The following is a 24,082-nucleotide window of genomic DNA, read 5'->3' as shown; positions in this document are numbered from 1 at the left end:
CACCTCTCCGGTCAGCAGGTAGATGATCTCCATATTGAGGTCTAGTATCCTCTCAGTCACTTGGCTTTGGTCTTTCTCCATCCTCACTGATTTGGTCATGTGACCTAAACAGGACAATTCTCTCTGCCAACGAATAATAAACGTATAAGTTTACTTAAACCAAAGCTCCTTATCATATGTTTGGATAGAAGGTTTAGATCAGACATGTCAAACCTATCTTTTATGGGCTGCATATGGCCCTCTTAGTCCTACTCTGTGGTCTTCAGTGGTTTAAGAATAAAAAAAAAGTGAAAGCTATTCTTCAGTTGATAAGTTACATTTTCTTACATAATTTATCATCTAAATACTTCAGGAACTGTTCTATGGCCCCTTTTTTTCAGAGACTAAAAATTGTACGTTTCAATTTTACATGAAGGTGAAGTCCCAAACTGGTATAATATTTTTATGGAATATAGCAACATCAACAGTGCCTTCAGGGAGATCCTTCCCCCAAACTCTTGGAGTTCTATCATCCTGCGCATGAACCAGTTGAAGCACTTGACTTTATGCACCTAATCCCGAAAAAGCATTGTACGACCTTACATTCATCTGTTAAAAAGAAAGCCTTGCAAGATCTTGGGGAAGAGGTACATTTTTTTTTTACCAAGAATCTTCCACAAGCTGTGAGGTGTAAGTATTATTTGATCTGGACTATAGACCAGAGGCTCTGGATGGAAGTTGGATAAATGGTTCTATATTTAGGATGTATCCGGTCTATAAACCAGACGTTCTGGAGGGACAGTTGGATAAATGGTTCTATATTTAGGATGTATCTGGTCTATCAACCAGAGGCTCTGGATGGACAGTTGGATAAGTGGCTCTATATTTAGGGTGTATCCGGTCTATAAACCAGAGGCTCTGGATGGACAGTTTGATAAATGGTTCCATATTTAGGATGTATCTGGTCTATAAACCAGAGGCTGTGGATGGACAGTTGGATAAATGGTTCTATATTTAGGATGTATCTGGTCTATAAACCAGAGGCTCTGGATGGACAGTTCGATAAATGGCTCTATATTTAGGATGTATCTGATCCATAAACCAGAGGCTCTGGATGGACAGTTGGATAAATGTTTCTATATTTAGGATGTATCTGGCCTATAAACCAGAGGCTCTGGATGGACAGTTCGATAAATGGCTCTATATTTAGGACGTATCTGATCCATAAATCAGAGGCTCTGGATGGACAGTTGAATACATTTTTCTATATTTAGGATGTATCTGGTCTATAAACCAGAGGCTCTGGATGGACAGTTGGATAAATGGTTCTATATTTAGGATGTATCTGATCTAAAAACCAGAGGCTCTGGATGGACAGTTGGATAAATGGTTCTACATTTAGGATGTATCCGGTCTATAAACCAGAGGCTCTGGATGGACAGTTGGATAAGTGGCTCTATATTTAGGGTATATCGAGTCTATAAACCAGAAGCTCTGGATGGACAGTTGGATAAGTGGCTCTATATTTAGGGTATATCAGGTCTATAAACCAGAGGCTCTGGATGGACAGTTTGATAAATGGTTCCATATTTAGGATGTATCTGGTCTATAAACCAGAGGCTCTGGATGGACAGTTGGATAAATGGTTCTATATTTAGGATGTATCCGGTCTATAAACCAGAGGCTCTGGATGGACAGTTCGATAAATGGTTCTATATTTAGGATGTATCTGATCCATAAACCAGAGGCTGTGGATGGACAGTTGGATAAGTGGTTCTATATTTAGGATGTATCTGGTCTATAAACCAGAGGGTGTGGATAGACAGTTGGATAAATGGTTCTATATTTAGGACGTATCCGGTCTATAAACCAGAGGCTCTGGATGAACAGTTGGGTAAATGGTTCTATATTTAGGATGTACCTGGGCACATATATTATCAGAAAAAAAGAAAGAAAAGAAACTTTTCCCCTGCTGTTGTGTCCCGCTTTTAACTTGCGTACCAACACCAGGAGAAAAGAAAAGTAGCTACCTTAGGTTTCGGTGAACACATAGGACATTTGATTTAATATCAAAAATATTTTTTATTTCTTTCTATACATAAAACAATAAACCTTGATTGAATTGCATCAATCGATCCTAGATGTTAACACAATATTAACCAAAGATGACCCAAAGATCATCCTTATCCGCACAGTTCATACACCCTGACTTTCAACAATCAAAACCAGACAAACATACTCATACATACAACAATAAAACAGATAGAGGCGCCTCCTATGGCCATACATGTGGAGATATACCGAGTATGATCAAATTGTACCAATAATGTCCTTCTATTTAGAAGCATGAGATAAAAATCTCTCGGAAATCTGCACATGTATGGTCATCAAAGTAGCAGTGTTTGGAAATGGGGATAATTATGACCAGACAACGGTCCTAATTTCTCATTAGTACCTCCATTTAACCTACATAACAATTCTCTTTGGTTGAAAATAGGGATATCTCAGGTTCGTGATTATAACAGTCTCATGAAGATTTCTCAGTTAGTGCAATCAATTTATTATGACTCTGAGTCTCCTTCTACTTCATCACTTATTGCAAAAGTGTAGCAAACCTGAAGTCTTCACTTTCATCCTTTTGTAAACAGTGGCATAAATGACAGGCAGTACTGAAAATGTAACAATCAATGGCAGTGAATTGAAACTCCTGTTATATATAAAGTGCACTATTTATCACACATGTCCGGCTTTCCTATGATACTGTGACTGAAAGTTCCATATATTCAGCGGTTCCAATATTACGCTTCTATTAGGAAGCATGAGATAAAAATCTCTCAGAGATCTGCACATGTATGGTCATCAAGGTAGCAGTAATTGGTGATGGAAATAATTATGAGCAATCACCAGTCCTGATCTCTCACTAGTACCTCCATTAAATCTACATTGCAATTCTCTTTAATAGAAATAGGAAAATCACTGGCTTGTGATTATAAAAGTCTCATGAAGATCTCTCAGTTCAGTCAATTATTATAGCTCTGAGTCTCCTTTTTTAATCACTTGCAGCTGAGTTTAGTAAACCTAAAACTGTCATGTTGAAGCCTTCATCTTCACTTTTAGCCTTTTGCAAGCAGCGGCATAAATGACAGTCAATACTGAAAATGTAACAATCAGTGGCAGTGAATTGATTATATTCAAACTCAGTCGTATTTAAAGTGCACTATTTGTCACACATGTCAGACTTTCCTATAATACTGTGACTGTTTTAAAGTTCCATATATCCAGCAATTCCATAAAAAATGCCTTGCACCAAAAATGAATGGTTCTCAGACACACTGGCTTACCATACCCTGGGGATTTCACTCTGATTTGCTGTGTCAGTATATATATATGAGATTCTCAGGCAGTTCATCAAACAAGCTGAATACTTGGATGCAATCTTTCTCCACAAACGATTTTAGTCGATCAAAAGTCCAATAAATGTGTGTAGGATCTTTCACCACTTGTTTTATAACATCCAAGTCTCACCACCTCTGTTATGCTGAATCCACTCCAGGGTCTTTTGCAATCAGCTGCACCAAAGGCCTTTCAACCAGGTATCTGTTCAGATGGTCATTCATTCAGATATTCCATATTTCCGATCCAAACTGCTAATACTTTGATTCATGCCCAGAAGGGCGCCTACTATCCACACAAACGTCAACGCGTTTCGCAACGTGGCATCACATAGCTTCAACTGGACGTATGGGAATTCAAATGACATTTCCTTTTTGTAGTCTCCTTATACGCCATATTATATTATAACTCCAATTTACAGGATGTGATATGTCTGTAGTAGTGGATGTTGGCAATAAAAGACGTTGCAGTGACTATGGAGGAAGAGGACGGACATGACGGGGGTTGCTGGGTGTAAATAGAAAATATCTTATTACCTTTTTTGTGTAATCCAGTGACGTCTCCTACGTACTTCCTTGGCCTTTCACTCGCAACTTCCTGTTTTTACCTTACATCACTTCCTCTCTGTTTGGTCCATGCAATTTATATGATATCGCCCCCTCGTGGTTATTTGAATAACTGCATCCTACGTTATGTTTTAATATTTTGCCTGCTGCCCTGTTATTCATTCCTCCATTATGTTGCACATATCTGATGACACACATACAATATACTTCAGTTAAAATGAAACCAACAATAATATATATTGACAAATGGTATTCTGTTCTTCTTTAAAGCTCAAATCAGTATCCTCATACACCTACCTAGAGCCAAAAGTTCTGATTCAACTGGGCAAGTTTATTGCCAGGTCAAGAGACCCTCAAGTCTTCGCCGTGGACACTCTGGTGACTATGTAGGATAAGTTTAAACTGATTTACCCCTTTCCTCTTCTACAGCTTCTCCGTTATCTACTTCACAGGGTCAAGATGAAGGATCTTCCAGGCATTCTCATTGCACCGAATGAGCCCAGGAGGATATGGTACTCAGACTCCTGGCAGACTCTACGTGGGCCCTTCAGGATCACCCAGACCTTCTGTTGCAAGGGCCTGTCCATCATCCAGCTTTGTCTTTTTTGTAATCTTCATCTTTTGTACACATTTTCCCACTTCGGCTTACTGAATCTTGAAATTTATAAACGGCTTCCAGTACTAAGCCAAGATTCATATTCCCGAAGATATTGTTGCACCTCTAATATAAGAGACATTCTTCCCAATGACCACCAATATAAGGGACATTCTTCCCAATGACCACCAATATAAGGGACATTCTTCCCAATGACCACCAATATAAGGGACATTCTTCCCAATGACCACCAATATAAGGGACATTCTTCCCAATGACCACCAATATAAGGGACATTCTTCCCAATGACCACCAATATAAGGGACATTCTTCCCAATGACTTCCAACGTAAGGGATATTCTTCTCAATGACCTCCAATGTAAGGGGTATTCTTCCCAATGACCTCCAACATAAGGGATATTATTCTCAATGACCTCCAATGTAAGAGAAATTCTTCCCAATGACCTCCAATGTAAGGGACATTCTTTCCAATGACCTCCAACGTACGGGATATTCTTCTCAATAACCTCCAATGTAAGGGACATTCTTCCCAATGACCTCCAACGTAAGTGATATTTCTTCTCAATGACCTCCAACGTAAGGGACATTCTTCCCAATGACCTCCAACGTAGGGGATATTCTTCTCAATGACCTCCAATGTAAGGGACATTCTTCCCAATGACTTCCAACGTAAGGGATATTATTCTCAATGACCTCCAATCTAAGGGACATTCTTCCCAATGACTTCCAATGTAAGGGACATTCTTCCCAATGACCTCCAACGTAAGGGATATTTCTTCTCAATGACCTCCAACATGGGGGACATTCTTCCAAATGACCTCCAACGTAAGGGATATTCTTCTCAATGACATCCAATACAAGGGACATTCTTCCCAATGTAAGGAGAATCCTTCTCACTGGCCACCAATGTAAGCACCATTCTTCTCACGGGCCACCAATGTAAGCAGCATTCTTCTCACGGGCCACCAATGTAAGAAGCATTCTTCTCACGGGCCACCAATGTAAGAAGCATTCTTCTCACGGGCCACCAATGTAAGAAGCATTCTTCTCACGGGCCACCAATGTAAGAAGCATTCTTCCCACTGACCACCAATGGAAGGAACATTCTTCTTATTGATCACCAATGTAAGGGACATTCTTCTCACTGGCCTCCATTGTAAGAGGACGTTCTTTGCTGTAAACATGAATGTGAAGGACTATCTTCCCATGGCCCATCATGTAAAGGACATTCCTTCAACTGACCACCAATACAATGCACCCCTCTCCACAGATCACAAATATAAAAGGGAAAATTAAAAAAACGTTATGTCCCAATTTGACAACCTGACACCTATATACTCTTTTTAAAGCGGAGTTCCACCCGAAAATGTAACTTTCGCTGTCCGGATTTCTCCCCCCCCCTCTGGTGTCACATTTGGTAGCTTTCGGGGGGGGGGGGGGGAGCAGATACCTGTCTAATTCTGATATTTTCTCCCACTTCTGACCAAATATCGCTGCAGTAATCTACGCCATGTCTGGGCCTCTCCTCCGTCCCACCCGATGTCTTCTGGGAGACACACAAGTCCCAGAAGACAGCAGGGACGACTCAGAATTCGCAGCAGGGAACCAGGCTGAGAAGCCGTAAGGCTTCACTTCCCGATTCCCTTACTATCAATGCCAGCATCTCCACCCGGAGCCGAGGTGACGAGTCGGCTTCGAGTGACAACATAGCCGGCACCCTGACACAGGACAGGTAAGTGTCCTTATTTTTTTTTTTTAGGCAGAACTCCGATTTAAACCAATGATTATGATGACCTCTGAAGAAGACAAAAATAATGACTTTGAAATTCTTCTTTATTTTAGAAAATCAGCATAACAAATGAACACACAATAAAATGGAGCTTTGAAATCAAATCTGGTGTAAATAAGTTAAAAAATATTTTACATTTATTATTAATTATACATTATCTAGACCAATGAAAAGCCAGCTTCTAGCAATGACATGCAACAGCCAATAGCTACTTAAAAGAGGTCCATTGAGAAAACCTAAATATGGGTTGGACTGGATGTTTCTCTACAGGTCATAAATATGTTTTGCCATGCCTTTGTTTGATGTCTGGGTATTTATAGGCTTGTCCTTGTAGTGTTATAATTGCCCACTTGTTGCCCCAAGTACTGTTATGGGTGCTCATTTGTTGTCCTATGTATTTTTATTATTTCCCATTTGTTGCTCTATGTATTGTTATGGTGGCCCATTTGTTGCCCCAAGTATTGTTATGGCTGCCCATTTGTTGCCCCAAATATTGTTATGGTTGCCCATTTGTTACCACAAGTATTGTTATGGTTGTCCATTTGTTGCCAAAAGTACTGTTATGGTTGCCCATTTGTTGCTCCAAATACTGTTATGGTTGCCCATTTGTTGCCCCAAGTATTGTTATGGTTGCCCATTTGTTTCCTTTTGTATTGTTAAGGCAGCTCATTTGTTGCCCCATGTATTGTTATGGTTCCCTATTTGTTGCTATATGTATTGTTATGGCTGCCCACTTGTTGCCCCAAATATTGTTATGGTTGCCCATTTGTTACCACAAGTATTGTTATGGTTGTCCATTTGTTGCCACACGTACTGTTATGGTTGCCCATTTGTTGCCCCAAATACTGTTATGGTTGCCCATTTGTTGTCCCAAGTATTGTTACTGTTGCCCATTTGTTGCCCCAAGTATTGTTATGGTTGCCCATTTGTTTCCTTTTGTATTGTTAAGGCAGCTCATTTGTTGCCCCATGTATTGTTATGGTTGCCCATTTGCTGCCCCATGTACCGATAGGAAACATATGGGCAACCATAACAATACTTTGGGGAACAAATGGGAAACCATAACAGAGTATGGGGCAACAAATGGGCAACCATAAAAATACATGGGGCAACAAATGGCCAACCATAACAACACATTTGGTTGCCCATTTTTTGCCCTATGTATTGTTATGGCTGCCCATTTGTTGCCCCATGTACTGATAGGGAAAAAAATGGGCAACCATATCAGTACATGGGACAACATATCGGCAACCATAACAATACATGGGGTAACAAATGGGAAACCATAACAGAGTATGGGGCAACAAATGGGCAACCATAACAATACATATAGCAACAAATAGGAAACCATAACAATACACAGGGGAACAAATAGGCAACCATAAAAATACATGGGGCAACAAATGGGCAACCATAACAATACATATGGTTGCCCATTTTTTGCCCTATGTATTGTTATGGTTGCTCATTTGTTGCCCTAAGTACTGTTATGGTTGCCCATTTGTTGCCACAAGTATTATTATGGTTGCCTATTTGTTTTCCCATGTATTGTTATGGTTGCCCATTTGTTGCCCCAAAACTTTAGTATTCGTGCCACACCTCTGGTGCTTTATGGCATACATTATTGCACTACTTGAGGCCATCATTCTGGATAATGTGAGGCTCAAGGGGTTACAAAATTTATCTATACCTATGTCTCCAGTGTTCCAGGGAGTACATACCTACCATGACTGTTAGGAAGGGTTTGCGTTCTCCTTGCCATTTTAGCCTGTGTGTATGTCTCTGGTGTTTCAGAAGTCTGGCTCTTTCAGTGAAACATTTCCCACACCGTGAACATCATTAGGGACGTTCACCTGTGTGAGTTCTCTGGTGTCTAACAAGGCTTATTTTCTCAGTGAAACATTTCCCACACTCCAAACACGGATAGGGACGTTCACCCGTGTGATATCTCTGATGTCTAAGAAGGCTCGCTTTCTGACTGAAGCAATTCCCGCACTCCGGACACGAATAGGGACGCTCACCAGTGTGAATTCTCTGGTGTGTGTGAAGGTTTCCTTTGAGAGTGAAACATTTTCCACACTCTGAACATGAATAGGGACCCTCGCCAGTGTGACTTCGCTGATGTTTAAGAAGTTCTCCCTTCTCGAGGAAACATTTCCCGCACTCTGGGCAAGAATAGGGATGTTCACCAGTGTGGCTTTTCTGATGCTTTAGAAGCTCTGCTTTCATCTTGAAACCTTTCCCACACTCTGAACACGAATGGGGATGTTCACCCGTGTGAATTCTCTCGTGTCTAAGAAGGCTTCCTCTCTCAGTGAAACATTTCCCGCACTCTGAACAGGAGAAAGGGCGTACACCTGTGTGATATCTCTGGTGTGTAAGAAGGCTTGCCTTCTGAATAAAACATTTCCCGCACTCGGGGCAGGAAAAGGGACGCTCACCCGTGTGAATTTTCTGGTGCGTAAGAAGGTTTTTTTTGAGCGTGAAACATTTCCCACACTCCGGACACGAATGAAGACCCTTACTAGTGTGACTTTTCTGATGTTTAAGAAAGTCTCCTTTCTGAATGTAACATTTCCCACACTCTGGACACGAATAGGGATGCTCCCCGGAGTGAATTTTCTTGTGCGTAACAAGGCTTCTTTTCCGAGTAAAACCTTTCCCGCACTCTGGACACGAAAAGGGACGCTCACCCGTGTGAATCCTCTGGTGTCTAAGAAGGTCTCCTTTCTCGGTGAAGCATTTTCCGCACTCTGAACACGAATAGGGACGCTCACCCGTGTGACTTCTTTGGTGCCGAATTAGCCTTGGTTTGTCTATGAAACATTTCCCGCACTCGGAACACGAATGGGGACGCTCGCCCATGTGGACTCTCTGGTGTCGAAGAAGGTTTCGGTTTTTAGTGAAGGATTTCCCACACACCGAACATGACAATAAACGCTCTCCCGTGGGAAGTCCTTCTTGGCTTGGGGAAGATTCCTTGGGGTTTGAAGGACGTGTCTCTGGAGATACATCAGAGGACTCCGGAGGATTGGAGGGATCCGTTGATCTCGGTAGGTCTTCAGTAATGACATTTCCTCCCGGAAAGCGTTGAGCGATGTCATTAGACTTTGAGTCACGGCCTGGAGATGACACAAGATGTTCCTCAGAGATGTTCCGGACACAAGGACCACCTGCTGGAAAAACACATTTTATAACCACTTCAATACCGGGCACTTACACACCTTCCTGCCCAGACCAATTTTGAGCCTTCTGCGCTGTCGCACTTCGAATGACAATTGCGCGGTCGTGCTACGCTGCACCCAAATGAAATTTTTATCATTTTTTCCCCACAAATAGAGCTTTCTTTTGGTGCCATTTGATCACCTCTACGGTTTTTATTTTTTGCTAAACAAATAAAAAAAAAGACCGAAAATTTTGAAAAAAAATATGTTTTTTTTTTGGTTTCAGTTTCAAAACGTTGTAAATAGGTACGTTTTCTCTTTCACTGGTGGGCACTGATGGGGGCAGCACTGAGGGGCACTGATAAGGGGGCACCAATGAAGTGGCACTGATGAGGTGGCATTGATGGACACTGATATGTGGCACTGATAGGCGGCACTGATGGGCGACATGGATTGACAATGATAGGTGGCACAAATTGGCACTGATAGCTGGCACAGATTGGCATGGATAGGCGGCACAAATGGGCATGGATAGGCGTTACAGATGGGCATGGCTAGGCGGCACAGATGGGCATGGCTAGGCGGCACAGATGGGCATGGCTGGTCACTGATAGGTGGCACAAATTGGCACTGATAGCTGGCACGGATTGGCATGGATAGGCGGTACAGATGGGCATGGATAGGTGGCACAGATGGGCATGGATAGGCGGCACAGATGGGCATGGCTGGTCACTGATAGGCAGCATGGATGGTCACTGACAGGTGGTATGGATGGGCACTGATAGTTGGCACAGATGGGCACTGATAGGTGGCACGGATGGGCACTGATAGGTGGCACGGATGGGCACTGATAGGTGGCACGGATGGGCACTGATAGGCAGCACTGTATTGTACTGATGGATGCCAAGCAGTGCCAAACAATAATGCATGCCACTCAGTGATGCCCATTGTGGGCACTGATTGGCATCCATTGTGGGCACTGATTGGCATCCATTGTGGGCACTGACTGGCATCCCTGGTGGTCTAGGGTGGCATACCTGGTGCTGCGCATCCCTGGTGCACTGATAGGTGGCACGGATGGGCACTGATAGGCGGCACTGTATTGTACTGATGGATGCCAAGCAGTGCCAAACAATAATGCATGCCAATCAGTGATGCCCATTGTGGGCACTGATTGGCATCCATTGTGGACACTGATTGGCATCCATTGTGGACACTGACTGGCATCCCTGGTGGTCTAGGGTGGCATACCTGGTGCTGCGCATCCCAAGTGCACTGATAGGTGGCACGGATGGGCACTGATAGTTGGCATAGATGGGCACTGATAGTTGGCACGGATGGGCACTGATAGGTGGCACGGATGGGCACTGATAGGTGGCACGGATGGGCACTGATAGGCAGCACTGTATTGTACTGATGGATGCCAAGCAGTGCCAAACAATAATGCATGCCACTCAGTGATGCCCATTGTGGGCACTGATTGGCATCCATTGTGGACACTGACTGGCATCCCTGGTGGTCTAGGGTGGCATACCTGGTGCTGCGCATCCCTGGTGGTCTGGTGGCATCCCTGGTGGTCCAGTGTGGGCATCCTCGGGGGGTCTGTGCTGATCAATTATCCAGCCGATCGGCTCTCCTCTATTTGCGTCTGACAGACGCAAGTGAGGAAAAGCCGATCACCGGCTCTTCCCATTTACACTGTGATCAGCCGTGATTCGACACGGCTGATCACGTGGTAAAGAGTCTCCGTCGGAGACTCTTTACCGAGATCGTAGTTGCCGGGTGTCAGACTGACACCCCGCAACAACGATTGCCGCGATGCGCGCCCCCGGGGGACTCAAAAACCTGAGGATGGTCTATGACGTCCAGTCAGGATATTTTTAAACCACTTTGCCACCGTCATTTGACAATGGGCGGGCGGCAAGTGGTTAAATATTCTTTATATCCTTCATCCAGAAATCATACACTATATTACCAAAGTATTGGGACGCCTGCCTTTACAAGCACATGAACTTTAATGGCATCCCAGTCTTAGTCTGTAGGGTTCAATATTGAGTTGGCTCCGCCCTTTGCAGCTATAACAGCTTCAACTCTTCTGGGAAGGCCGTCCACAAGGTTTAGGAGTGTCTATGGGAATGTTTGACCATTCTTCCAGAAGCGCATTTGCGAGGTCAGGCACTGATATTGGACGAGAAGGCCTGGCTCGCAGTCTGCGCTCCAATTCATCCCAAAAGGTGTTCTATCGGATTGAGGTCGGGATTCTGTGCAAACCAGTCAAGTTCCTCCACCCCAAACTCGCTCATCCAGATCTTTATGGGCCTTGCTTTGTGCACTGGTGCGCAGTCATGTTGGAAACGGAAGGGGCCATCCGCAAACTGTTCCCACAAAGTTTGGAGAATGAAATTGTCCAAAATGTCTTGGTGTGCTGAGGCCTCAAGAGTTCCCTTCACTGGAATTAAGGGGCCAAGCCCAACCCCTGAAAAACAACCCCCACACCATAATTCACCCCTCTACCAAATGATTTGGACCAGTGCATAAAGCAAGGTCCATAAAGACATGGATGAGCGAGTTTGGGGTGGAGGAACTTGACTGGACCTGGACAAGAAGGTCTGGCTCACAGTCTACACTCTAATTCATCCAAAAGATGTTCTATCGGGTTGAGGTCAGGACTGTGAGTTCCCTTCACTGGAACTAAGGGGCCAAGCCACCCCCTGAAAAACAACCCCCCACACCATAATCCACCAAATGAGTTGGACCAGTGCACAAAGCAAGGTCCATAAAGACATGGATGAGCGAGTTTGGGGTGGAGGAACTTGACTGGCCTGCAGAGAGTCTTGACCTCAACCTGATAGAACACCTTTGGGATGAATTATAGCGCAGACTGTGAGCCAGGCCTTCTCGTCCTAACATCAGTACCTGACCTCCACCCAAAACGCACTCATCCATGTCTTTATGGACCTTGCTTTATACCAGTGATTTTCAACCAGGGTTCCTCCAGAGGTTGCTAGAGGTTCCTTCAGCAATGGGAAATTTCTGCCTCTCAGATAAGTTCCCACCGACACCATTGATCTTTTTAGCTATCTGTAAGGAGGTAATTCTTCCCAATGACCACAAGTGTAAGGACCATTCCTCCCACTGACCATCACACTAATGTATCATGAGTTGTAGATTTCTAATTTTTAGCAGGGGGTTCCTCGAGACCGGAGAACTATTTCAAGGGTTCCTCTGTGTTGAAAAGGTTGAGAAAGGCTGCTTTATACACTGGTCCAAATCATTTGGTAGATGGGGGGGGGGGGATTATGATGTGGGGTTGTTTTTCAGGGGTTGAACTTGGCCCCATGGTATGCTGACGCATTTGGGGTGGAGGAAATTGACTGGCCTGACCTCAACCCGATAGAACACCTTTGTGATAAATTAGAGCGGAGACTGCGAGCCAGGCCTACTTGTCCAACATCAGTGCCTGACCTCATAAATGCGCTTCTGGAAGAATGGTCCTACGTTCCCATAGACACTCCTAAACCTTGTGGACGACCTTCCCAGAAGAGTTGAAATCGAGACTCGTCAGAGCAGGCAATGTTTTTCCAATCTTCTATTATCCAATTTTGGTGAGCCTGTGTGAATCGTAACCTCGGTTTCCTGTTCTTAGCTGACAGGTGTGGCACCCGGTGTGGTCTTCTGCTGCTGCCTTGCTGGGCCACCCTTGATACATCAACCTTTTCGGGTTGTCCTGCCTGTCCAACATCAGTGCCTGACCTGGAAGGAAGGTCAAACATCCCCATAGACACAATCCTAAACCTTGTGGACGGCCTTCCCAGAAGAGTTGAAGCTGTTATAGCTGCACAGGCTGGGCCAACTCAATATTGAACCCTACGGGCTAAGACTGGGAGGCCATTAAAGTTCATGTAAAGACAGGTGTCCCAATACTTTTGGTAATATACTGTATGTGTTGATCTAGGACTAAACAGTTTTTTTTTTAGGTGCACTCAATAGACATGCAATATGTTATACAGTTTTTTAAAAATGTAAGTCTATACTTTATACTCGTAGAAGTTAAATGAAAATGTGAGCTATTTCTGCATTTAATGTATATTACATACCTGTGTCTATATGTAGAGAAGGTTCCTCCGGTTTACTTTCCATAATCATCTCCCCCTCCTCCATAGACTGCTGATCTCCACTCACCAACCTCTCTTCTTCTTCTTCCTCTTTAATCTCAGATTTGATGCCTTTCAGTTCTTCAGCCTAAACCCCAAAAATGATAGAATATATTTATAAAAAGCAACAAAAAATTACACAGAATATCATCTCATAGTTTAGAATATATTTTAGATCTTCCTGCTCAGTCCCACCTACCTGATGATGGTGAGGGATGGTGTGACCTTCCTGTGTGGAATCCCGGGAATACAGAGGACGGGGACATCTCTCTGGTGGGTTCCCATTACTGGATCCATCTGTAGGAAACACACACACTGACTGAATACATTGTTTCTATGTGTTTATCAGATGATGGGGGATCTAGGTGGAGCCTCCGTACTGCTCTCTCCTTTACAATAAAGTCTCCTCTTACCCGGTGATGTGAGGGGCGGCTGATTGTCCATCATGACGTCCTTGTAGAGATCCTTGTGTCCTTCTAAATACTCCCACTCCTCCATGGAGAAATAGACAGTGACATCCTGACACCTTATAGGAACCTGACACACACAATGATACAGTCACCATCCAGACACATCCCTTGTCTGTTACTGGATAATGTCCCACAATTCCCAGAATCCTCCTCACCTCTCCTGCCAGCAGATCAATCATCTTCTTGGTGGCTTCTAGAATCTTCTTTTCTTTTGTCAGGCAGTGAGGGGGAGGCACTGTGATGGGCGACGCCCCATGAAGACAGCTGTTACGTGTTAATGGATCACCAGAAATGTTCTTCACTACTTTGTGATGCTGAGTAAATGGAGATAAGATAATAACTAAAGATGATGTCATGTGACCTCCCAGAATCCTCCTCACCTCTCCAATCAGGTTGGCGTTTGGCCTGGTCATTGTTTTACACAATAGCCACCTTTTCACTCTCCTCTTCATTATCCCTTCCCCACTTTATTTATTTTATCTTTGTGTGTTTGTCATGTTTTGTGTTGTCACCTGCACGTTTGATGAGTAGGGTGTCGGTCCTCAGGCCAACCCTGAAAGTCTTGTGGGAGGGTGGACATAGGCCTTCTGGCTTGGTTCGCGCTCTCTTTGGGGGGGGGGAATCTTCCTTGGGGGGAGCCCCTACCCTAGTACCTGGGTGGGTCTGTTTCGGCAGACCTTCCGGAGAAAGGCGGTCGTCTGGTTTCGGCCAGATGGGCCATGTATTGGTACATCAGTCTCCGTCTGGAGCCTAACGCCCCGGGGGATCAGGGTAAGGTCCTTCCTAGGAGGATAGTAGACACCCATTGCACGTTTTTGTGTTCACTCTTGATGTGTGTGCACTTTTTTTGGCACCGGGTGGAAGTTTTTGGGTGTGTTTTGCACTCCACAGGCGTTTCAATAAGGAATCAGGTTGGTGTTTTATTAATAGAGATAAGAGTGATGTCATGTGACCTCCCAGAATCCTCCTCACCTCTCCGGTCAGGTCTGTATTTTATTAATAGAGATAAGAGTGATGTCATGTGACCTCCCAGAATCCTCCTCACCTCTCCAATCAGGTTGGTGTTTTATTAATAGAGATAAGAGTGATGTCATGTGACCTCCCAGAATCCTCCTCACCTCTCCGGTCAGGTCTGTGTTTTATTAATAGAGATAAGAGTGATGTCATGTGACCTCCCAGAATCCTCCTCACCTCTCCGGTCAGGTCTGTGTTTTATTAATAGAGATAAGAGTGATGTCATGTGACCTCCCAGAATCCTCCTCACCTCTCCGGTCAGCAGGTAGATGATCTCCAGGGCGAGGTCCAATATCCTCTCAGTCACTTGGTTTTGGTCGTTGTCCATGCTGAATGGTTTGGTCATTTGACCCAGATGGGGCACTCCTTTCTGTCAATGAATAATAAATTGATAATTATTGCATTATACTGGAATGAAGAATGTCTCAAAATTCATGACGATGCCTCATTGTGCACAAAGATTTTTCAGCTTGCGGGACCACAATCTAAGTGCCAACAGGCTGAGTGATGTACACTGGGTTTAGTTAACTACGCAATGAACCTACTTTTCTACTTGAAAACCTAAATAAAAAGAATTTAATAAAAAAAAAAAAAACTAAATACCAACCATTCACAATATCCACAAAAACAGTTATGACTTCAAATAAAAGTGTTTGTAACACTTGCTGTCACAGCAGACAGGAATGTTTCAGAGACTTACAATATAGTAGCACTGTACAGGGATCCTTTAAGTTCCGGTTTAGTGCATTAGAGATAATTTAACAATATTGTTTATTAAGAGAGAAGGTAAAATCGTGCAAATTAAATATTTACATCAAAAAGGTATTACAAAAGAAAAAAAATAAACAACAGAAAAAAACAAAAAGGAATCAAGAATAAAAGTACTTAAAAAAACCCCCAAAAAATAACCTGCAAGACAAACGCATAATGAGCTAGTATGCATTGCATACTAGGTCATTATGAAATACTCACCTTAGATCAAAGCCCCCGCAGTGGTCCCAGTACACAGCTCCCGCCAGCGACATGGCTCCCGAAGTTACTTCCGGGTATTGGGAGCTCCGGCGCTGTGATTGGCCGGAGCCACGATGACGTCACTCCCGCACATGCACGCGGGACCCGCCGGTAACGGCACACTAGCTGTAGCACAGGCATGAACGAGCCATTGCTTCAGTGCGCGATGGCGTCGGCACATGCTGATACAGGGGATATCTCCTATATATCTGGGGTAGCTACAGGTAAGCCTTATTATAGGCTTACCTGTAGTAAAAAGTGGATTGTAAGGGTTTACAACCACATTAAAGAGACGTTCCAGCCAAACACTGTAGCTGATGATGTTTACTATATGGACACTTACCTGTCCACGATGTAGGCACCCCAGCTGATCTTCAGATCGGCTACCGGTTGCTGCTGCTGCCATTTCCACTAATAGAAACTGGCAGTGAAGCCTTTTGGCTTCACAGACGGTTCCCTACTGCTTCGCTTTCTATTTGGCCCGGCGGCGGAGGAAGGAGGAGGGGGGCTGTCTCCAGAAGTGGGGTAGGGGGACTTGTCAAAAACAGGTCCCCGTTCACCCCTTCCCCTGAAAGGTGCCAAATGTGGCACCGGAGGGAGATAGGAAGCAAATAATTGGAAGTTCCATTTTGGGTGGAACTCCAATTTAAGGTCTTGGGTTCCGGAAAGTCCAATTAATGGGCCTAAGGTGGATCAGTGTTGGCTCTCATAAAATAAATATTGGCTGCTGTTCTTCATTTGATGGTAAAGGATGTATCCGGTCTATAAACCAGAGGCTCTGGATGGACAGTTGGATAAATGGTTCTATATTTAGGATGTATCCGGTCTATAAACCAGAGGCTCTGGATGGACAGTTGGATAAATGGCTCTATATTTAGGATGTATCCGGTCTATAAACCAGAGGCTCTGGATGGACAGTTGGATAAATGGCTCTATATTTAGGATGTATCCGGTCTATAAACCAGAGGCTCTGGATGGACAGTTGGATAAATAGTTCTATATTTAGGATGTATCAGGTCTAAAAACCAGAGGCTCTGGATGGACAGTTGGATAAATGGCTCTATATTTAGGATGTATCTGGTCTATAAACCAGAGGCTCTGGATGGACAGTTGGATAAATGGCTCTATATTTAGGATGTATCCGGTCTATAAACCAGAGGCTCTGGATGGACAGTTGGATAAATGGTTCTATATTTAGGATGTATCCGGTCTATAAACCAGAGGCTCTGGATGGACAGTTGGATAAATGGCTCTATATTTAGGATGTATCCGGTCTATAAACCAGAGGCTCTGGATGGACAGTTGGATAAATGGCTCTATATTTAGGATGTATCCGGTCTATAAACCAGAGGCTCTGGATGGACAGTTGGATAAATGGCTCTATATTTAGGATGTATCTGGTCTATAAACCAGAGGCTCTGGATGGACAGTTGGATAAATGGCTCTATATTTAGGATGTATCCGGTCTATAAACCAGAGGCTCTGGATGGACAGTTGGATAAATGGTTCTATATTTAGGATGTATCCGGTCTATAAACCAGAGGCTCTGGATGGACAGTTGGATAAATGGCTCTATATTTAGGATGTATCTGGTCTATAAATAGGGTTGCCACCTTTTCTTCAAGTCAAACCCGAACACTTTATCAGCGCACGACATTTCTTTTTTTTATAGTATAATCTATAGATATATTTTGCTATTAAATAACATTTCTAATCTTATGGCATTAATAACAAGAGTTCCCCTTTACATCAGAGTCCACAGAGTTCCCCTTTTACATCTGAACTTGCAGAGTTCCCTTTCACTGTAAGGGGAGACTCTGCAGACTCTGATGTAAGGGAGAACTCTGGGGACTCTAACATAAGGGATGCTCTGGGAACCCCGATTTAAGGGGGAACACTAAGAACTCTGATGTACGGAGAGGACTTTGATGTAAGAAGGAACACTGTGCCCTTTGGTGTAAAGGGGAACTCTGATGTAAAGGATGCTCTGAGAACCCTGAATTACCTAAGTGTACTCTCTCAGAGGCAGGAAAGAGAAGGGGGGAGACTTCAGTCTCAGACAGGAATGGATGGTGAGCTCACTCACCCCTTGGCAGTCAGCACCTCTCACCCAGATGTATCTGAGGCTGCTGGACTTCTAATTAAGAGAGTAAGAGATACAGATCAAGCCCTCTCTCCTTTCCTGTCTGTGTTGGGGGGGGGGGGAGTGCTGGCTTTAGGCAGTGTGAAAGAGGGTGTAACAGACACTCTCAGCTTAGATAACTGCAGCCGATAACCCTGCTGGGAAGCCATGGTCCAGTCTGAATAATGTGTCCGGGTTTCAGGCAGTCTGAAACCTGGACGCATGGTTCCAAACCCGAACTGTCCGGGTGAATCCTGGACAGGTGGCAACCCTATCTATAAACCAGAAGCTCTGGATGGACAGTTGGATAAATGGCTCTATATTTAGGATGTTTTGGGGCATATGGTACAAAATACGTAGTAGTGGATGCTGGAGATGAAAGACGTCACAGTGACTATGGAGGAAGAGGATGGACTTTCTGGGTGGGTTACTGGTTGTAAATACAAAATATCATATTACCTCTTTTGTGTAGTCCAGTGACGGCTCCCCCCCCACTTCCTTCCCCTCTCAGCTGGAACTTCCTGTTTTTTCCTTATAACTTCCTGTCTCTATCTTACATCACTTCCTGTCTGAGCGTTCTACGCACATAAAGTAATATCACCATCTTGTGGTGATTTTAGTAATTGCATTACTTAATTCCTAAGTAATGTATTTTGCCCCCTGCCTTGTAGCTAATGTTTCTATTAGATTACTTAGGTCGTGACACGTGCACATTATTTTTCCATGAAACTGGTAACACAATTCAACAATCTCATTCTACGGTAGGAGTTCTTCGTTAGTAGCAGAAAGCGGTTTCTTTTTTTTTTTTTTTTTTTTTTTTTATTAAATATCTCGAGGTGGGCAGTACATAGGAATATGTAAAAAAGGTAAAATTTACAAAAATTCAAGAAAGACAAAAGGAAATACAGAAATGTGTGTGTTTTATGTGCTATAAAAACAAAAAAATATATATATTTTGTGTGTTGTCGGACTTTCCGATCGCGTGTACACAAGTCCAACCTACAAACACGCATTCTCGTATTCAAGGACGAGCCAGAAACGCTCGGCCTTGTAAAGCTAGCATTCGTAATGGAGATATCACATGACTGTCGAACCTCCTTTTTATTGGCTCACCGTATGCCTTGTACGTCACCACGTTCGTAATTGTTGGCCAAAATTTGCGTGACCGTGCGTATGCAAGACAGGTTGGAGCCAACAACCTTCGAACAAAAATCCACGGTTTTGGTGTCGGAAAAAAAGTCCGATCGTGTGTACCAGGCATTTGACAGTCAATAGATCCCGAATGACCAAAAGATGAAAATGATGTGGGGATACCAGAATGAGTTTATTAGTTCACCATGGCACTGATGTCCATATTCTTGCAGAACAGCGAATACCATTCCATCATTGGCACCCTGTGAGGATGTAGGTGTAGATTCTCCAAACCAGTCTAGGGACTTTCTTCTCCCCTAATCTCCTCTTTACATCCCCCCAATCTCCCATGTCCTACAATTCCACCACTACTTCCTAAATCCCAGTGGAACTTCTGAGCCCACCCTCCTCCATTCTCGACTAGTCTTGCACAGTTGTACTGGCTCCTCTCCTGGACTGAAGTAGCTTCCTCCTATGTAACTGTACGCTGTGAGCTTCTCACATTGTGCATAAGAAACTGCAGCTAGTCAGTATAATGCCGCGTACACACGACCTGACTTTGGCGGACTAGGTCCGAGGGTCTTCCCGACAGACTTTCGGCGGAGGTCCGACTGACTTTCTGAATGAGCGGACTTGGCCACACACGTTCGAAAATCCGTTGGTTTTGAACGTGATGACGTAAACCGGGACTAAACAAGGAAGTTCAAGTAGCCAATAGCTTCCCTTGCCTCGTATTTGGTCCGTCGGACCAGCACACAGATGAACGGTTTCCCTGATTTTTAGTCCGTCAGACTTGAATCCATTGGATAGATTTGAAATATTTTCTATTTCTAGGTCCGTCTGATTTTTTTTTTATAAAAAGCCGTCAGACTAGCCCACACACGATCGGATTGTCCAAAGGACTGATCCCGTCGGACCTAGTCTGCTGGAAAGTCCAGTCGTGTGTACGCGGCATTATCCTTCTTCATATCCTAGCTGAAAAGCATCCAGCATCATGATCTTGGAACAAGAAGGGGCCATCCCCCAAACTGTTCCCACAAAGTTGGGAACATAAAATTGTCCAAAAGGTGTTGGTATGCTGACGCCTTAAGAGTTTCCTTCAGTCCAGTCAAGTTTCTCCACACCAAACTTGCTCATCCATGTCTTCATGGACCTTGATTTGTGAACTGGTCCAAATCATTTGGTGGAGGGGGGTCTATGGTGTGGGGGTTGTTTTTCAGGGGTTGGGTCTTGGCCCCCTAGCTCCAGTGAAGGAAACTCTTAAGGCGTCAGCACACCAAGACATTTTGGACAATTTCATACTCCCAACTTTGTGGGAACAGTTTGGGGGATGGCCCCTTCCTGTTCCAACATGACTGCACACCAGTGTACAATGCAAGGTCCATAAAGACATGGATGAACGAGTTTGCGGTGGAGGAACTTGACTGGCCTGCACGGAGTGACCTCAACCCGATAGAACATCTTTGGGATGAATTAGAGCGGAGACTGCGAGCCAAGCCTTCTCATCCACATTAGTGCCTAACCTCACAAATGTGCTTCTAGAAGAATGGTCAAACATTCCCATAGATCAGTGCTCGACAAAACCCGGGCACCAGGTCGCATTTGCGACTAGAATCAGCGACCTGGCGCCTGGGGCAGCATAGCTGGGGGTATCCTGTCTCCGTAGACCCCCCCCCCGGCGCGATCGCGTCGGGCCGCGCCGCAGGCGGCCGGTAATTGAGCCCCCGGCTTTGAGGCCTTCTGTGATCCTATGGTTCCTTCTGGAATCTGGCGCCCTCTTGTGGTGGCCGTTGGAATTACAACCAACAATGCTAATGGGATTGCCTGCCAGTCTTTCTCCATCCCTTTACTTAGAACCCCTAAAGAAAAAAAAAACAAAAAATAAATATATATATATATATATATATATTTTTTTTTTTTTATTATTTATTCTAACACGCTAGAGAGTAAAATGGTTGTCGTTGCAATACTGTATGTCACACCGTATTTGCACAGCGGACTTACAAGCGCACTTTTTTTGGGGAAAAATAATTTATTTAATAAAAAAAAAATAAGACAACAGTAAAGCTAGCCCAATTTTTTTTTTATATTGTGAAAGATAATGTTATGCCGAGTAAATCGATACCCAACATGTCACGCTTCAAAATTGCGCCCGCTCATGGAATGGCGACAAACCTTTTACCCTTTAATGTCTCCATAGGCGACGTTTAAAAAATTCTTCAGGTTGCACGTTTTGAGTTACAGAGAAGGTCTGGGGCTAGAATTATTGCTCTTACTCTACCGATCGCAGCGATACCTCACATGTGTGGTTTGAACATTGCTTTCAAATATGCGTTCGCTTCTGCACGCAAGCTTGGCGGGACAGGGCGCATTTAAAACATTTTTTTTTTCTTATTTTAACTTTTATTTTTTTCACTGTTCTTTTAAAAAAAAATGTGTGTCACTTTTATTCCTATTACAAGGAATGTAAAAATCCCTTGTAATAGAAAAAAGCATGACAGGTCCTCTTATATATGAGATCTGGGGGGTCAGAGAGACCTCACATCTCATATTTACACTAAAATGCAATTTAAAAAAAATTCGTCGTTTGAAAAAAATAAAATAAAACAAAATGTCCCTCTAAGAGCTATGGGCAATGACTTGGAGACAGGTGGGGGGCTGGGGGCTATCTTCCCCTCACTCGTCTCCATGTCAGGCCAGGGACAGGTCCAGATTGCCGTCACGGACTTGGCTCCTAACTTTTTTAGCTGGCTCCTAGATTCCAAGCAAATTTGTCAACCCCTGCCATAGATCATAGAACATCGCACAAATGACCATCATGTTTAGATATTTTGTGATTGGAATAGGCTCAGTTAAAGGGCGAGTCATCCATGGGTGTTTTATTAGGGAGATGGAGAGTCCAGAAGGTCCAATTCCACATGTGTCAGCTCATATCTTTCATCAAAAATGACATTCATTATCCTTAAAGTGGAAAGGGGTCCAAAATATGAGGGAGAAAAAAAAGTAAAAAGGGAGGGAAGTAGGAGTGGCCATTCTCATTGTGTTGCCTGGACATTTTGGTGGGAAGATTATGGTCGAAAAAGTATCAGTGAGGTTGCCTTGTACGTGACCTGGGTAGTTCTGGTTTGCAGAATAAAGTTTTTGTTCCACCGAGACCTGATTCACTCTCGGGCTCCAGAAGATACTTGGACCACTTTGTTATCCCAATGAGATGATCATCATGTTGGACTGAACTGTATATATTGTAATAAAAAGTCTACCATAGAAGCATGATGCCGATGTGCTCGTTTAGTGGGTCGTGTGTGGCAAGTTACATATTAAGTCACAATGGTTGTGTTCCAAACATATTTCTTTGTTTTTTTTTTTTATGCCAACTCGGCAACTTCGGTGAACTCCCATGAGGCATTGCAAGACTCTGATAGCCATAGGCCTAATTCCCAGAGCCGGAGACATGGATGAGCGAGTTTGGGGTGGAGGAACTTGACTGGCCTGCACAGAGTTCTGATTTCTATCCGATAGAACAGCTTTGGGATAAATTAGAGAGGAGACTGTGAGCCAGGCCTCCTTGTCCAACATCAGTGCCTGACCTCACAAATGGAAGAATGGTCAAACATTCCCACAGACACCCTCCTAAACCTTGTGGGTAACCTTCCAAGAAGAGTTGAAGCTGTTATAGCTGCAAAGGGTGGGGCCAACTCCATATTGAACCCTACGGACTAAGCCCCTTGTACACACGGTCGGAGATTTCCACAACTAAATCCGTCGGATTTTGTCCGTCAGATTTAGTCTGTCGGATTGTGTCCGAAACTGTTGCATACACACGGTCGGACAAAGTTGTCGAAAAATCCGATCTTTCAGAACGTGATGACGTTATTTCGTTAAGATGGGACTAGATTCAGGCTAGTAGCCAATAGCTTTGATGTAGGAATTTGATCTGAGCACGCGTGGCACTTTGTCTGATCAAAATTCTCTACACATGATCGGAGTATGTCCGATCGGCCCAGTGGGTCGGGAAATATTTCCAACATGTTAGAAAATTGGGTCCGACGGTGATACCACACACAGTCGGATTATCCGACGACACGGTCCGATAGGACACATTCCGACGGATTCTCCGACCGTGTGTACGCGGCATAAGACTGGGATGCCATTAAAGTTCATGTGCGTGTGAAGGCAGGCGTCCCAATACTTTTTTTAATATATTGTATATACACCATAGTTTGTGGACTCTATAACTTCCCTACAGACTAAATAACACGGATTCTCGGGGTATTTTAACCAAAGAAATGTAGCAGAATACATCTCGGCCTGAATTTATTTAAAGCGGTTCTCCACCCTAAAGTGGAAGTTCCGCTCATCTCATCCCTCCCCCCCCTCTGGTGCCACAATCGGCACCTTTCAGGGGGGGAGGGGGGGGGGTGCAGTTACCTAGATAATCCAGGTATCTGCACCCACTTCCGGGACAGACCGCCGCAGATGCCCCCCCCCCCCCCCCCCCCCCGTTGTGTTCTGGGAAACACACAGTTCCCAGGACACAGCGGGGACCAGCGGAGACGCGCAGCGCGACTCGCGCATGCGCAGTAGGGAACCAGGCATTGAAGCCGCAACGCAACGGGGGCAGCAGAGAGACGAGCGATCGCTTGTCCTCTGCCGCCGACATCGCTGGACCCTGG

General features: G+C 44.2%; 2 protein-coding genes across 2 annotated transcripts in view; both read right to left on the bottom strand.

The window, feature by feature from the left end:
* LOC143955510 (uncharacterized) overlaps positions 1–3,966 on the bottom strand; it is an 80,460-nt gene extending 76,494 nt beyond the window's left edge. The window contains 2 exon segments of the mRNA XM_077465544.1: positions 4–123; positions 3,909–3,966. Of these exon segments, the coding sequence (XP_077321670.1) occupies positions 4–99 (96 nt within the window). The 5' untranslated portion in view covers positions 100–123; positions 3,909–3,966.
* Positions 3,967–7,806: 3,840 nt separating this feature from the next.
* Positions 7,807–24,082, bottom strand: part of LOC143955509 (uncharacterized) — a 92,450-nt gene continuing 76,174 nt past the window's right edge. Inside the window, 3 exon segments of the mRNA XM_077465543.1 lie at positions 7,807–9,519; positions 13,605–13,749; positions 13,861–13,989. Coding sequence (XP_077321669.1) covers positions 8,024–9,519; positions 13,605–13,749; positions 13,861–13,989 — 1,770 coding nt within the window. The 3' untranslated portion in view covers positions 7,807–8,023.

This window comes from Lithobates pipiens, unplaced genomic scaffold (assembly GCF_037356315.1).
Source record: "Lithobates pipiens isolate NorthernLeopardFrog02 unplaced genomic scaffold, aLitPip1_a1.2 Scaffold_35, whole genome shotgun sequence".
NCBI classification, from domain to species: domain Eukaryota; kingdom Metazoa; phylum Chordata; class Amphibia; order Anura; family Ranidae; genus Lithobates; species Lithobates pipiens.
The sequence above is the reverse complement of the archived record's forward strand: the minus strand, read 5'-3'. Positions and strand labels throughout refer to the sequence as shown.